This window comes from Rhipicephalus sanguineus, chromosome 9, assembly GCF_013339695.2.
Source record: "Rhipicephalus sanguineus isolate Rsan-2018 chromosome 9, BIME_Rsan_1.4, whole genome shotgun sequence".
NCBI lineage: Eukaryota > Metazoa > Arthropoda > Arachnida > Ixodida > Ixodidae > Rhipicephalus > Rhipicephalus sanguineus.
Genome location: NC_051184.2, coordinates 9,493,499 through 9,509,825, shown reverse-complemented (window position 1 = coordinate 9,509,825; position 16,327 = coordinate 9,493,499). Strand labels below are relative to the sequence as shown.

Below are 16,327 nucleotides of genomic sequence, written 5' to 3'. Positions count from 1 at the left end.
GCCTCGCGACTCGTTACCTACTGGGTTGCGTTTACCATCCCCTTCAACCATATCGCCTAATTTTCCGGCCCACTACTACTACCTACAACGCTACGAGTTTCTGGCCGACAGGGTCCGCGTCGTTCAAGACGTACCGGATTCCGCCGCCAACTTGGTCAACACTGCCACGAGACGCGGTCGCAAATTGTACGTTCCTGCGGCCTACTACCTCTCCCTGCGGCAAGCATCTAAGTGGTTGTCCGTAATTCACTTCCCGAAGCTGGGCGCCAGCCTTGCCGCGTTCATGTGGTACGCCGTAGTTTACGAGCGAGATTGGTCCTCGAACACCTCGTCGAGGATACGTAGGTTCACGGAGTGTTTCAGCAGCAAATACCTCGGTAGGCGACGGATTGGAGAGCCGGAGCGGTTGATCGCTGCCTCCACGCTGGCTCTCCACTCCTTGAAGGGAGCTTGCAGAGAAGAGGACTTGTCCTATGTCCCGGTCGAGGTGACCGAGGGATTTACTCTGTCGCACGCTCAGTTCTTCTACCTCAGCTGGGCCTTCAGCAACTGCTTGTGCGACGGTATTGGTGATAAGGACGTGGCCGTGAATATTCCTGCCACTTACACTGGTGACTTCCGCATGGCGTTCGGCTGTCCAGTAGGGTCGTACATGACCTATGGTAACTGGTGCCCCCTGTGAGGATTGCTATTCTTATTTGGTTAGTGTTTAACTGTTATTAAACCGAAAAGTATACAATCACTGCATACTGCCAGTTCTAACATATAGGGGCTGAAACATGGCTGAAACAAAGCAACTAGAGAAAAAGTTGAGGACCAAGCAGCGTGCAACTGAACGAAAAAAAATATGATAGGAGTGACATTAAAGATGACACAGAATGGGTCAGGCAACAGACAGGGGTTGGAGATGTCCTAGTTGATATCAAGCGGAAGTAATGGACCTGGGCTGGCCCCGTGATGCGTAGGACAGACAACTAGTGTACAGTAAGATCAACAGAATGGTTACCAAGGGATGGGAAACGCGGTCGAGGAAGGCAGAGAGCTTTATAGAGTGACGATATCGAGAAGTTCGCAAGAATAAAATGTACTCTGCTCGCACAGGGTAGGGTAAACGGAGACCATTGGGAGAGGCCTTCGTCCTGCAGTGGACTAAAACAGGCTGAGATTGATGATGATGGTGATACTTGTTGCCTACGCATAGTTACATTGTTCTGCTTGCGTGCTGTAGCTATCGCGGCATACTTCACTTGAGAAAGACGTTACGCCTCGGTGGCCAATGTGTTTCTTTTCGAGGTGAGGCCTACTCCACAAGCTTTCTCGCTTGAACGCGATGTCTCATCAATTTTTCGTCACGCGTATGGCACAAAACACCGGGTTTTCTTTTTTAATTTTCTTTTTTACTCATCCTGTTTTTTTTTTTTTATTCTACCGTTCCCAAAGCAACGAGAGCACCATATATACCAGGTTTAATTTTGTTCTTACTTAAAATAGAACCACTCTTCAGGACAGCCCTGAGCCCTCTCGCTGTTACTTCACTTTTCTACCTTTTGTCTACCACTCATGTGCCAATGTCTGGCTTGTGTTCGTGTTAAGTGACATTTAATAAGTTATTAATCCGTTTGGCTGCGCTAAACATGCTTTAAGCCTCTTCTGTTAGCATATAAAGAAATTTAGAGCTCGTCCTCCAAACTATAATAATAGATGGCGCTTAATTCGTTCCTTATTAATTAAAAGGTTCTTTCCCTGTCCATTTTAATCCGATTAACATGTCAATTGCCAGACGCAGAGCAGAAAAAAATGCAAGATATGAGTCGATTTGATAGTAGTAACTTGAGCCGGTCTGCAGAAAACATTTTATTAGTGATTTCGTCAGTGTAGCCGAATGCCGTTGAAAGGCAGACACTGTCATAATTTAATTTGATGATCAGAAGCTTGAACAAGACGATAATTTAACATGCATTCAAGCAGCAGAAACTCGTTGCAATCAGGTGATGAATAAGCAGTTCCATGGCTTATACAAGCGTCCTGGCAGTACTTTATCGCAAAAAAAGGCATTGCTTATTACAACACAAAAGAGAAGTGAAAGCGCGCCAGGCCAGTTTTAAATTCATGTTGTATTGCGCAGTATTAAGCCACAATTATAAAATAACTAGCATCGCAGAAAATAGTGATCAAATATATTGAATACGAGCAAGGACAGAAACTAAGAGATTAACACTAACTAGTTCTAACAATTAAGGTTTTCTGTCACCAAAGTTTATTTGGTGACAGAAAGCCTTACTTAAACGCCAGGTTGAACCATAAGTGATTATGAATAAAAGTCCTCAACACAACTACCCTGCAGGTCCAGCTCCGGGCCATAGCTAGAGCGGAGAAGGTGGCCGCCGTGCATCGCCTGACACGCAGCCTACCTCCATAAACAATGACTTATAAAGTTCTGACTCACTGGTCTCGCAACCTGAAAACTGTGAACACGAGGGAAATAGATGTTCTATAACACCCACAGTACAACGATAATGGAACGGCACTGCAGGTACAGCCGCTTTATACGAACGTATTCCCATCCCTCGGGAATGTATATTTACATATTGTATTCCTAGAATTAAAATTTTCAACGCCCGCACTACGGAGTGTCCGCAAAACACTAATGCGAAAGGTGGGCTTCCCAGCTTAATCCCGTGGCAGAACATCTCCCCGGACCCACTATCGAGCAACGGTAGGCCATCCTTCGCAGCGATGGCCATGACGAGCTGTAGTGGCTACTCGATGCCGCCCTGGTAGCGGGGGAAGCTAGAGGGCGGCCGGACCAGTCTGCCCTAGCTGTCATTCGAATAGTAAAATTTACACGAAAAAACTTGGAGGACGCTTGAGCTTCGCCTTCAAGAGTAGAACGCGATAGCGTAATCGGACCCTGTTCGCATCGCCTTCTCAATCGCTCACCTGCAGCTCCTCGGTGGACACCTAACCCATGCCGCCAGGAAATGAACACATGCGCGCCTGCAAGTTAGTCCTTTCAAACTATCCCAGAATGCCTGCTGCAAGTACAGTTGCGAAGTGCCAACTACGACATAACTCTTCCTTTTGCGAGTTGGCGAGGTACCCACTACGCCTCCGTAAGGCAACACGTGCACCCGCGCATCTGCACACGCTGTTGATGCGGTTGTTGATAACGATAATTAATTATGCATGTGTGCTTTGTAATTGGCGGGCCCTTAAGCCAACAATTCGGTTCGCAGCTCACATGTTTTGACACCTGATGTGATTCTACGCTTCTGCCACGCAAGATTACATGTGTTAATGACACCTCTCGCACTGCATAACATTCATATCGTGTTTTTTTGGAAGCAATTTCCAGCACGGGTGGGGCATTGTGGTAGAACACCTGCTTGCCGCACAGAAGTCCTGGGTTCGGTTCCCACTGGAAGCAAAGTTTATTATTATTATTATTATTATTATTATTATTATTATTATTATTATTATTATTATTATTATTATTATTATTATTATTATTATCATCATCATCATCATCATCATCATGTGGAAAACTGCTCGTGTTTTTCCAGTATTTAAGTCGGGCTCTAAAACAGATGCTTCTAATTATCGCCCGATTTCTCTACTATGTGCCACATCAAAGATCTTCGAGCTGGCTCTTCACGACATACTGTCTTTTAGTGTGAAAAACTCATTGATTCCTAATCAACATGGTTTTCTCGCTGGCCGCTCAACTACCACAAATCTTGCTAGTTTCATGACGCAGATCTCCACACCTATTTCTCAGAGAGGACAGGTTGACGTAATTTACTGTGACCTGAGCAAGGCTTTTGACGTAGTCAGCCACACGCTGATTATGGTTAAACTTGCGCACTTTGATGTTGACTTGTCAGTTGTGAATCTCCTGCAGAGCTATCTGCTCAATAGATATTGTTATGTTGCCGTAAATGGCCAAACGTCTTCTTTGTATAAAGTGACTAGTGGGGTCCCTCAAGGGTCGGTATTAGGCCCACTCCTATTTTTAATTTATGTTAATGATGTTTCTTTTGCCATTCGTAATTCTTCTTTCCTCTTGTATGCCGATGACATCAAGATTTTTAAGGAAATTCATTCAGTTAACGACTGTCGCTTGCTGCAGTCAGACTTGAGCTCTTTTTCCGAATGGTGCGACGGTAATAATCTTTCTCTGAATACCTCGAAGACAAAATTCATGTCTATCACTCGCAAAACATCTAGCGTGTCATTTCAATACTCTGTCAATTCTGTGCCGTTATGCAAGGTTTATGAAATCAGTGATCTTGGTGTTGTTGTTGACAGCGCGTTAAACTTTTCTTCTCACGTTAAGCGTGCTGCTATGCGGGGCCTTCGTTCTCTCGGATGTGTTTGTAGAATATCTCGAGAATTCAGGTCTCCCATGGCCCTACACAAATTGTACACGGCAATATGTCCTCCGCAACTTGAGTATGCGTCCGTGATATGGAATGGCATTGCTCAATCCAGCGGTAACACCATTGAACGAGTCCAGAAAAAATTCCTCAGCATATATAACCATCGCTTTGCTAAAAATGACTCTGGATCTCGTTCAAATACTGCTGAATTATTATCACTGCCATCACTTCACTGCCGACGAAATCGCTCTGATCTCTTATTTCCTTACAAGCTAGTCCACGGTATCATATCCTGCCCTGTACTTCTCAATTGTGTAAATTTTCGAATTCCGCGTAAGTTAACCAGAGAGAACAGACCGTTTCATGTACCTGCCTGCTTCTTCCAACACTCTACCGTTCACAGAATACAAAGTCTCTATAATGTTAATTTTCTTGATCTTGACGTTTTTCATAGCCCACAATCATTGTTTTTATCCGAGCTTTGCACTGTTTTGGCATAGTGTGGCACAATGTACAAAGTCTTCCCTTCTCAGTCTTTCCACATAGTTGTATATATGCAATCTAATTTTTTATGCCCCGTCAATATTTCTCGTGTTGTCTTATTTTACTCCTCCCCTTTTGTGTTCATTTCTCTTTGTCTACGTGTTTTTGCTCTTTTTATTTCTGAAAACTGTCTGTATTGTATTGTTTATTTTTATTGTTTTTTTTTGCGTGCGCCAGCACAAAGGCCTTACGGTTGTTCCTGGGCACGTTAAATAAATCATTGATTATTATTATTATTATTATTATTATTATTATTATTATTATTATTATTATTATTATTATTATTATTATTATTATTATTATTATTATTATTATATCTATAGGTTGAATTTTCGCTCACAGACAACGCTGATTTCTCGTTCACTGCCAACGACGCCAACACAGAACTTTATGCGAAACGAGCTCTTTAACGCTGTCGCGTTCAAATTATACACGTTCGTTCAATCATTGTATCTTCAGATTATGACAGGCATTCGGTTCGTTGTTTCCACGGCTCACAATGCCACCTCGTAGATACGCGTTATATTTAAACGGAAACAACAACGATTCGCCTTTTTCACGATACCACGGCGCATGCGCCCTTCCCCAAGCGGGAAAAGTTGTGAAACGCCTTTTGTTGCCGGAGGCCTTCATTCTGGTGATGCCGGTTGTCCCGGCCCCTACTAATATCCTACCAAAATGGCAGACGGCAACACAGGAAAATGAAAAAGGCCGATTCCCAGCCATTGTACATCCTTTTTCTGAATTAAAAATCCCCCCCCCCCCCGACCTTAAATTAACCGCCGGTTTCATGGCCAATCCACAGTGGTGGGTAGGAGCCAAGAATCAAGGTTCAGGCAAGCAAGCAAAAGGCCATTGGAAGAGGAAACAGAAGAGGCCCACCGCGCGCGCGCCGCTTGAATGGTGCTGACCGGCCGTCGTTCGAGGCACCTTGAGCGCCTTTTGACAGCGTAGGGCGAACGGCCGCGGCTCCCTACACGGGAACGGCAGCTTCAGCGTCACGGGCGTAGAGCCTGCGGAGCGCTTCGCCGACGACGCTCAGCTGGGCCACAGCTGTCTAGAGGTGGGCCAAATCCGAACCGGCACCTAGGACAAGCGGCATCATGAGCACCACGCGCGTCAAGCGGAAGGGGGAGAAGACTGTGGTGTACATGGACGGCCAGCAGCTTCAGGGCTCCGGATCTAACATCATCGTCTCATGTGGTCCGGGCGCGTCGCAGTCCCGCGGTTCGGTGTACCAGATGCCCAACGGGGGAACCGAGACCACGGGCATCGTGTCCTGTATGGGCAGCGCCGGCTCCAGTTGCCGGACCACCGTGTCCATGGAGAACATGAACCAGCCGCAAGTCCTGCGCGTCGTGCCGAAAGGAACCACCGTACTCGTGGAAGAGGTCAAGCCACCGCCCAAGGCCCAGAAGTCTGGCAGCGCTGCCTCCGGTCGCTCCAAGTACGGGGCTGTCAGGAAGGGATCGCCGACCATCCAGGTCAGAAGCAACTGAGGCCATAGGCGCGCGCACAGAGGGTGAGGAGCGGGGGTGAGGGGGAGGGGGAGGTCGAACGTTCCCTTAATCATGTAAGTGGAGCGCCAAGTCAGCCCCATATTTTTAGAATGGATAAGGTTTGAGCGTGTTGGTCGGTCACCGCTTAGACAGAGTACATAGCGTACGTAGAACCGAACAAGAAGACGACGGAAAGAGAGTTAACTTTCAACGAACCTTTATTGCATATCGCGCGCATATATAAGCACAGTATCTGAAACTGCTTCTTCGCGTTCTTTTTGAAGTTTCGGATACTTGCAAGAATATTTGCCGGAGTTGATTCGTGAGGCAATAAAGTAATTTAACGAAGCCATTCGATGATTACTTGGAAAAGTGTTGCAGGGCCCCTTTGAAGTAATCCACTTTTATCTTTCCCTATTCCTTCTCTTTCTTTTTTTTTTCGTATAGTAAACTGACTATTACTCGGTATGTCTGTTCTCATACCTACATAAATGATGGGGTTTAACGTCCCAAAACCAGGATATGATTATGAGACGCCATTCCTACATAATGTAAAATGGTTATAACGCATTATTACATATGTTGCTGTAGTATTACGCATTGCTTCTGTAACACGTTTTGTCACCTTTATATTTTTCTCATTACTATTACCATCATGCCTCGTTGTTTGTCTTCCTGTCCTGTCGGCGCTTTCTTGGTCAATCAACTGTTGTGGGTATGGTGTATAGTCAATGTCTGGCAGTAGGAGGAGGAACCGACATTTATTAAAGGGGCCCTGCAACACTTCAAGTAGCCATGAAATGGCTTCACTAAATGAGCTTATTGTCTCACGAATCGATTGCCGCAAAAGCTTTTAGGATTCGTAAAGTGCGAGCGGAGTTACAAAGATTTGTTGCACGCTGTAATTGGTTTCTCTCTTCTCTCGTCTCGACGAGCGCGCTTGAAGCTAAGCAGGGAGGAAATCACGGGGGAAAGATGTTACGTTACGCGCGCATCATGAACTTGAACAGTTTTTCTTTTTTTTTTCTTCGAACGCGCGGCTTACTTTCAGTGTGATCGCGAGCGGGCACGCAGGCACGTGGTGGCTTCCTGCGGTGCCTTCGGTAACAATGCAGCTCACGTTACTCAAATCAGCCAATGGCCGTGATTTTGGGTATATGGCACGGTCATTTGGGTATGTGGCATGCTTTTTATAAGAAGAAGAGCGAACGATGTCTGGCTGACTTTGAGAATTAATTGTAAATTCCAGGCCGCGCGCTGCGCTCTAACGTTTGGCTCGCGTATTCTCGGGAGCCTCGACCACCGATCGGCAGCTTTTTCCGACCATGCTGAAAAAGTGTGGCAGGGCCCCTTTAAAGAAGGAGCTAGAAGATAGACGTTTTCGACCTCGTATGACAGTGCAGAGCTCCTGGCACCTTTGCTATGCTTCATGCCTGTTGGATCAATCAGATCTGAGCTGATCAGCACTGCCTGCCTCGAAGCACTCCCGTGTAGGTCTCGGAATCCTATGGACTGCTTGCATATCGGGGCAAGATCATTCGACATGGCACAGTGAGGCCTACTCATCGCACAGAAGGCATTTGCTGAAGTACAATGTATGGTGCACGGCCTTTTTAGGTCGTGAACCAATCTTTGACCTTTAATCTGTTTTAAACTTTTTAAAAGACGCCGCCACGTTGAAAGTCACCTGCACATGGGATTCGTAGCATATCCTCTTAAAGAGAAAGATGGGGACACATCGAGGGCTCGTTTCTTTTTGTTAGACAGGTTGTACCCTTTTAAAGAGGTTGCTGCCTTACAGAATCATTTCTTTCTAACGCACTATCATGCGGGCCCTTGCTTGCAAGGGTTCTTGCGATGCAGTAGTCCTCTCGTATTGTTTCATCTTTTAGCATATTTCACCCAAGGTACCCTTTGAACTCACTAAACACTTTTCACTTCACTGTCGCGATTTTATTAATTATACAAGTTTTGCGCACTTTTGGTGCGCAGGATTTTAGGCCGTTATAAAGTCGCCTTACACTCTAATTGATCACTAACTGTTATCTTGGCGCTCTTTGGCCATCCCTGGCCCTTGCGCCACTAACCACCATTTATCATAACCATGAAGTGTGGTCTGTAGGTCTAAGCGGGAGTACGTGCTCGTTTCGGAGTTGCCTCCACGCCACTGCTTGCTCTCGCGCGAGAGCTTGATGCCGCATCCTCTCCATCAACGCGCATCAACCCTCGCCTTACGACACTATTACTAAAGTACTTCGTACGCGACACAGGTTGTGCAAGAGTGCGAGAGTTCGACCGACTACTACCCGCCGCCTCCGCCACCGCCCCCGTCACGACCCGAGCCGATCGCTGCAGAGCACTGTGTCGAGTGCCTCGCCGAGCTCATCGAACGCCGCCGCGCTGGGCGTCGGGGCCGCGAAGAGGAGACTGATTTGCGAGTCACGACTCGTGTCGTGGACGAGGAGAATATGCCCGGAGCCCGAGGAGGCGGTGGCTGCTGCCCCACCTGCGGCTCTCTGATGTCTGGGCGCTGACGGGGTTAAGGGACGTTGGCAGCGGGCACACCAGTCATCGCTGCTGATCAGTGAAGTCTCCGGCAGACTTGTCCACATCGACGTCCGCGGTGCTGGATTGTGCGCGAGGCTGGTGAAGGCGCTGACAAGGCCCACATCTTTCAGGAGCAGACCCGTCGTTGACGTCCTCCGAGGTCCAGAGCCCTAGTGCTGATTAGGAAAGCTAAAAAATATTGTAGAATTGGCTCCTGTCAGTGTGCCGCTTCGTATTCATTTCGTCTGTGACAATTCATACACTCTAAGAAAAAGAAGAGTCCTTTGACTCTTTTTTGTGACTCCTAACTTGCCACGTACATGACTCTCTTAAAGGAGGCGCGTGAACTCTCTTTGGTGAATATCATTACACTCATTTCGAAGAGTCGTGGGAACCGAAGGAGAGTTAACGTGCCTCTTTAAAGAGAGTCATATACTTGGCAAGGCAGGACTCACCGAAAGGAGTAACATACTCATTTTTTTTTCTCCTGGAGTGTGTTTGGAATGAGACAGTGAAACAGGAAGGAAGCATTGCCGAAAAACGGGACATAAATGCAAAGCCCGACGAAGCGCTCACTACCAAATGAAGTATTGATAACTGGTGGGGTTTGTGCCGAAACCACAATATGATTATGAGGCACGCCGTAGTGGGAACTGCGGATCAATTTCGATCACCTGGGGTTTATTAACGTGCACCTAAATCTAAGTATACACAGGTATTCATTGCATTTCGCCCTCATCTAAGTGCGGTCGCAGTGGACGGGAATCGAATCCGCGACCTTGAGCATGGCAATGTGACACCTTACGTGCTACGCTACCAAATAAAAGGGTTTATCCTCCACATACCTACAGTTCTACAAGAGGCCGCCTTTACATCGATAGAACCTTTCAAATGTAAGTCGGCGCTTCATCCTGTCTTTCTTTTCTGTCTCATTTTCAGCACTGTTTGATTCCCAGTTATAAATCGAAAGTTTTGTGAAGTTGGGAACCATCGACTACGCCTCTATTCGCCATTCTGCAGAGAAGCGAGGTACCCGCTACACATCTGTAAGGCATTATGTACACTTTGTTGATGCGGCGGCTGATGATGACGAAGAATTATGGCTGAGCCCTTTGAAATAGGTTGGAAGCTTTAAACGACCCACTAGTTACGTAATTCGCATTGTGGGACACTCAGTCGTTATTTCGCTCTCGCACCACGCTATATAACATGTTAACGTGAGAAAGAGAGAGAGAGAGAGAGAGAGGGAAAGAACTTTATTGAGACAATGAGGAAATGGATCACAAAAGCCTTATGGGCTTCCTTGGCAACCAATACAAGTGCACTTGCGAGTAACCCACTGCGCTATCCATCATAATTTTCTTGAAGTATGGAAGCAGCCACTCTGCCATTTTTCGTCATTCTGCGGAGAACCGCGGTACCCGCTAAGCATATTTAAGGTATTATGTGAACTTTGTTGGTGCTGTGCCTGCTGACGATGAAGATTATGGCTGAGCCCTTTGTAATGGGTTGGAAGCATTCAACGACCCACTCGAAGCACGATTCGCATTGTGTGACTCCTGGTTACAGAATTCGCGTTGCGTGGCGCCTGGTTGTTATTTTGCTCTTCTGCCACGGTATATTACATGTTAATGTGGTTCCTTCCCGACATGAAGCCTGTATATAGGGTAATAGATTGAGCGCAAACGGACGGGACACAAGAAGACAAGACAACTACACGAACGCTCCTGTAGTCGTCTTGTCTTGTGTCCCGTCCGTTTGCGCTCAATCTATTACAGAATGAACCAACGCGCCCAACAAAGCATTTTATCCTGAATAGGATCTTTTTGCAACGAAGTTTCAATCACCGGCATGGCTCTGGTAGAATACTGGGCTCCCTTGCTGAGGGCCCACGTTCCCGTTCCATCCTGGATATTTCTTTCTTGTTTTTTTCTTATTTCGCGCGATAGCAGTTGCGGACACCGGCGGCGGCGGCGGTGGCGGCGGCGGCGAACAAACGGCTGTTGCGATCTCGTAACAGCTTTCGCTGTAAAAATTGGGGCAGATGCCACGCATTGTGGGAATCGATTTCATGCGAAGCTGTCACCGAGTAGCTGCCCATGCTTCTTGTTTTTGCTTTGAGCCAAGCGTTACGAGGTGGAGCAACGTGTTTGTCTAATTTGAATAGTTGTGTGCAGATTATGCGCTTGCCAAGCAAGACGATTACCTTGGCACCCAAAAGGTAGCTTATGGTCAGCACTCGCACCAACCAAATGTCACAACCGTCAGTTTTATCGGAACGGAGCGCACGCTACGTTGCGATGATGTTCATGCCATAACTAGTGATCATTGACTTATACCTCCAGGATCGAAGTACGATTGACTATATAGCTTACTGACTCATAGGAGTACATATGTGATATTTTGTTGCATTGTTATAAAAGCGGATAACCAACACTGCAACCGCAATCGACATTACCGCGACATGACGCCTGTATAAAGTCTCTTTACTAAGCAGTTTCGAGCACTGGCGTGGCTATGTGATAGTATGATTGACTGCCACGCGGAATACCTGGGTTCGACTCCGGCTCGAATTGTAATTTTTAGCGCAATAGCGTTATAGAGTTCGTTTCGCAGATATTCCGGTGTCGGCATTTGGTTGTGAGCGAAAAATCTGCAAATAAATCAATATGTTCTGCTTGATTGAGAATCGAACACAGGACTACTGGCAAGGTGGTATTTTACCACAGTGCCACGGCAGTGCTTGAAGCTGGTTCGGGAAAAAAATCTCATTCGATTATCATTTAGTGGGAGGACACTCCTTTACGCATGTAATATTGCGTGGCAAAAGCGTATAATTACACTGCGCGTCAAAACACGTGAACTGCGCAAAGGTGTGGTGGTTTAAAGGCCCAACCATTACAAAGCGCTCAGGCATAATTATTCACCATCATCAGCAGAAACAGCATCAAGAAAGCGTGCAGCTGTGCTGGTGCGCGTGTTGCCTTACGGACGCGTAGTGGGCATACTTCGCCAATTCGGAAAAATGAAGAATTATGGCGTAGTGAGAACTCCGGAACTCTACTTGCCGTATGCATTCTATAGGATAGTTTGAAACGGCCAATGTTACGCGCACAGACGTTCGTTTCCTTTTTCACGGTCGAGGCATCCACCGAAAACCGAAGCAGGCTAGCAATGGAGAGATCGATGCGCACGGGGCCTGATTAAGCTAAGGCGTTCTACTCTTGAAAGCAAAGCTCAAGCGTCCTCCAAGTTTTTGGCCGAACCCTTTGTAATGGGTGGGAAGCTTTAAACTACCCGCTCGTTACGCTTTTACATTGTGTGACGCGGGCGGGGATTTTACTCTTCTGCCACGCAATATTACATCTGTTAACGTTATTCGTCACCCGACACGACGCTTGTATGGCGTCATTTTGCGAAGTATTTTCAAGCGCCGGCCTGACTCTGTGGTAGAATACTCAACCGACTCAACTGCCACGCAGAGTGCGTGCGTTTGATACCTGCTTGAACCTTTTTCTTTCCCCACATTGGGCGTGATAGCTGCGACATACACCGGCGGCGGTGGATAACAACGCCACAAAGATCGGCTGGTGTGCTCCTAGAAGCTTATGCTAAATTACCGAAGTAGTTTCATGCACTGGCGTGCCTCTCTGGTAGAATAGTCAACCGACTGAACTGCCACGCAGAGTGCGTGGGTTTGATACCCGCTTGAACCCTTTTCTTTTTTTGCAGTACAATCGAGCGAGAAGAAAAAGAAGGTGGCTTTCACCTGCGAGTCGTCTTAGGCAAATGCATAGGGGCTTAGTGACTTTATTTCTCCACCTCTTCACAAGGAGCACACACTGAGGCGGATCGGCCAAGAAATGTGCCAAAGCACCGCCGTACCGACACGCAGCGTAGCCATCTGATTTTGCTTCGTCATAGTTGCATCAGGGGGCGGAAACCCCCTATACCTCCCATGGGACGCGCAGTCGCACGCTGATACGCTGCGGCAGCGCCGCTTCCACCGCTTGCGGCTGCCGGGTATCCCCCCAACTAGAAATAATTCGCAAACAAAACATTCCTCTCATGACGTCACTGCTGAGGTCAACAAATAGAGGGAAAGATGGAGAAGTCGAAAAGAGGAGGGTGCTACAGGTAGTCCTCCTTTCCCACTTCGCATGAAAGCGGGATGTGTTCGTGCTCTCCTGCAGGTCCGCTGGGCGCTCTAGTACGCGGCCATTCACTAAGTTTCGTTAAACATTCTTTATTATTATTTTTTTCGTGCGTTGCGAAGTAGACAAACTAAAGCTGACTGATCTCTCAATAAAACAAAACTCGATCAAAACAAGTAAAATTTGAGTGTCAATCTGCAAGTGTCAATCTGCAAAAGAAGCTTTATTTCATAAATGAAATACGTACATAATGAGAAAAACATTATTCCAGTATATCCGAACCAATCTGAAAATTATTAATAAGAAGCTGGTCATGCCGTACTCAACTTAATCACGTCTCTTATGACGGCACACATATTTTTCTTACAGAACTTGAATGTGCAATAACAGATAAGTTAAGGGGAAGAGGGAGGCTTGAAGCGATGAGAAATCTTTGAACACCGAATGCATGCAGACAATGTTTCTACAAGTTGACTAGTATTAGAAGTAAGGACCCACAAAGTTTCAGACTGGCTACACACATTGCCATGGACAGATAGGAACCTATAATTGTTTCACATCATTTTAACTAGATGGCAAAAGTAAAAGATGAACAAATTATGTAGCCGAATCAACACGAACTCAAGCCTTTCATTACAAGTATTTCACCGCCAGCAGGTTGCCTGTCGCAATGACGAATTCGTCTAGCGAGACAGCACTTACACGCGTCCAGTCAGTCTTGCAGATAATTTGGTTTACTCATGTACTCGCGCAAAATGAATACCTGCTGAAATAATAGGCAAAAATACTTGTGCTCACCCGTTGTCACTAGGAAACCTGAAAACCTGCGCGCCACTAGAAATCACAGGCTTGAGACATCACAGAGCCACACAAAACATGATACCCTAATTTAGCTATCTTCGTCTAATACTTGTTTGACTGCTCGACGTGGCTTAATGCGGCATCCGATCGCTGCACGACTCATCAAATGTCTTATCTTTACCGTATTCATGCTTGGCACGGCAGACGAGCGAGATAACCGAGTTCGATTCGACTTGGGACATCGCCGAGCAAAGGTGAGGTCAGCCAAGCGCTACGGACACAGGAAGTGAACCACTTCCGGCAGTTCTCCCAATATAAAATTCACACAATAAGGAGCAAAAAAGACAGATAAACAAGAGACGAGTTCTTTACAGTTCAATCAAATTTATTTGTGTATAAAAACTTGTGAAAGACAATATATGCGAGCATCCACATCAACCACCAGATCTTGGGATACCCGGCAACCGCTACGAGCGTGCATGTTGATTGAAACCGAAACTGGCGCTCATATAACCATTGAATGTGATTCGTTGAACGTGATTCATTCTCGTCCATTGAAAGTGATTGGGATGGGCGGCAGGGGGCATTCTTTTACGCAGGCCTTATTGGTGACGCTACAGATGTCGCCATCCTGACATACGATGGCCGGCTCGTCTCGCTGAAGATTGCACGCAGCGCCAGGCACTGAAAGTCAGCGAAATAATCGAAAAAAAAGTAAGGTTAGTCATTCACCATTGCGCGAGCGTGAAGCTGTTATTGAGGCGAAACCGTTAAATGCTTCATGACAATGATCACAAGGCGAAAAGTGGGCAAGGCACAAAAAACCGCATCAATTACAGCAAGCCAATAGCGCGCCTCGTGGCTTCGGGCGCGCTAACTGTACGATCACTTCGTCACTGCGGCGCTCACGCGACTAAAAAAAAAATTTGAAAGCGGCGTTTCAGTGACTTTGCCTAAAGTCACGTGACCACCCGCGCGCCTCGTGGATCGAGACGCGTGAGCTGCTGGTTCACTTCGTTTGTGCGGTAGTCAGGTGGTTAAAAAGTAAAAACCTGCTTTCGGGCGACTTCCTTTAAAAAAATTCAGCCAGCTCCGCTTGAGCTATGTAGCTACGTTTCATTGGGTAGAGGCGGTGCATCAACGTTCCATATGTGTATGTGTTGCTTTGCAGGCGCCTGACGATCACGTTTTCTTCTTTAGTCAGTTTTGGGTGTGGTGGAGGGTACACCCGTCGCTCCAGTTCGTAGTGTTGCAGTAGCGACGAATAGGTGTTCGGTAAAACCACCGTCAATTCAGCCACGGGTCGGGTATCCTGTGGGTCGAGGGCAGCCCAGCTGACATGCTCGCGGGCAGCGGCGTGGGCCGCTTCATCTCCCTGTAGACCATTGCGTCCTGGCACCCTTATTAAGCAGATATATGGGAGCGGAGTGCTTCGCAGTTTTATGATGTTAAGTGCGTCGGCTGAGATGCGGCCCTTTGCATAATTCCGACAAGCGGCTTGCGAGTCGGTGAAGATCACCGCGGCGTCTGTACATGTGGTTGTGGCGACAGCGACTGCCGCTTCTTCCGCTGCGTCCGAGTTGCGCGCCGTTGACCGCCGGAGAGTACAAAAAAAAAAGGAAAAAAGAAAGCGGCATTCACTTTACTCGGCTTACTGACATCTAGGGGAGCGAAAGCCATACTACAACATCAAGTGAAAGCATGACTCTACATATACAGTTAAAACTCTACCTAACAAAACCCGATTTCACGAAGTTCCCAATCTAACGAAGAAATTTCCATTCCCCGTCAAGCACCCATTGGGAACAAAGTTGTCATCAAGCCGAATTAACGAAACGAACTTGGAATCGAACTCGTTATAACGAAGTTTTTCCGGAAATAAATGAGTAAAACTGGCGGTTATCTCTTTCTAATTCCTTCGAGCTTGCACTGTAACGCTATCGAGTTAAAACATCTAGGTGCTCTAGTCACGGCCCTAGCTTTATTTTGACGAGGCCATACGTCGCGAGGTTCATAGAGTTTCCTACAGTACTTGCTAGAGGGAACTCTGGCGCTAGTGTCTATGGGAGCTGCAACGCATGGCGCTTCAGCCAGCATGGGAATGATGGATAGTACACAGATTTGCCTAAACTTCGTTCTTTCGGCTCCGTTTGGCTCCGCGTCGCCTGCATCCGCTTTGTCGCAAAACTAAGTTCAGCAAAAGTCAGCAGTTCCACTTCACGACTTTAATCTTTTAGGCTCACCAATTCAAATCTGGTCGCGAAGTTCACAACGATCCATTCTTTTATCCGAAAGAAAACCAAAACATTGCAGGAAACACAGCCACAAGTGCGTTCGAAGCCCGCAAGTACGAAGCTAGGCAAATCCGTGTACTAGCCATCATTCACATGGTGGCTGAAGGATC

At 46.8% G+C, this 16,327-nt stretch overlaps 1 protein-coding gene across 1 annotated transcript; it reads left to right on the top strand.

The window, feature by feature from the left end:
* The first annotated feature begins 6,203 nt into the window (after nucleotides 1-6,203).
* On the top strand, nucleotides 6,204-9,084 carry LOC119404069 (uncharacterized). Its single transcript, XM_037670683.2, has 2 exons — nucleotides 6,204-6,406; nucleotides 8,692-9,084. Exons 1-2 carry the CDS (start codon nucleotides 6,206-6,208, stop codon nucleotides 8,953-8,955), a joined length of 465 nt encoding a protein of 154 aa, XP_037526611.2. The 5' UTR covers nucleotides 6,204-6,205; the 3' UTR covers nucleotides 8,956-9,084.
* The last annotated feature ends 7,243 nt before the right edge of the window (nucleotides 9,085-16,327 follow it).

Coding starts and splice junctions, on each gene's coding strand:
- LOC119404069 (XM_037670683.2), top strand. CDS start 6,206: ATGGGCAGCGCCGGCTCCAGTTGCCGGACCACCGTGTCCATGGAGAAC. Junction 6,407..8,691: donor AGGGATCGCCGACCATCCAG/GTCAGAAGCAAC, acceptor TACGCGACACAG/GTTGTGCAAGAGTGCGAGAG.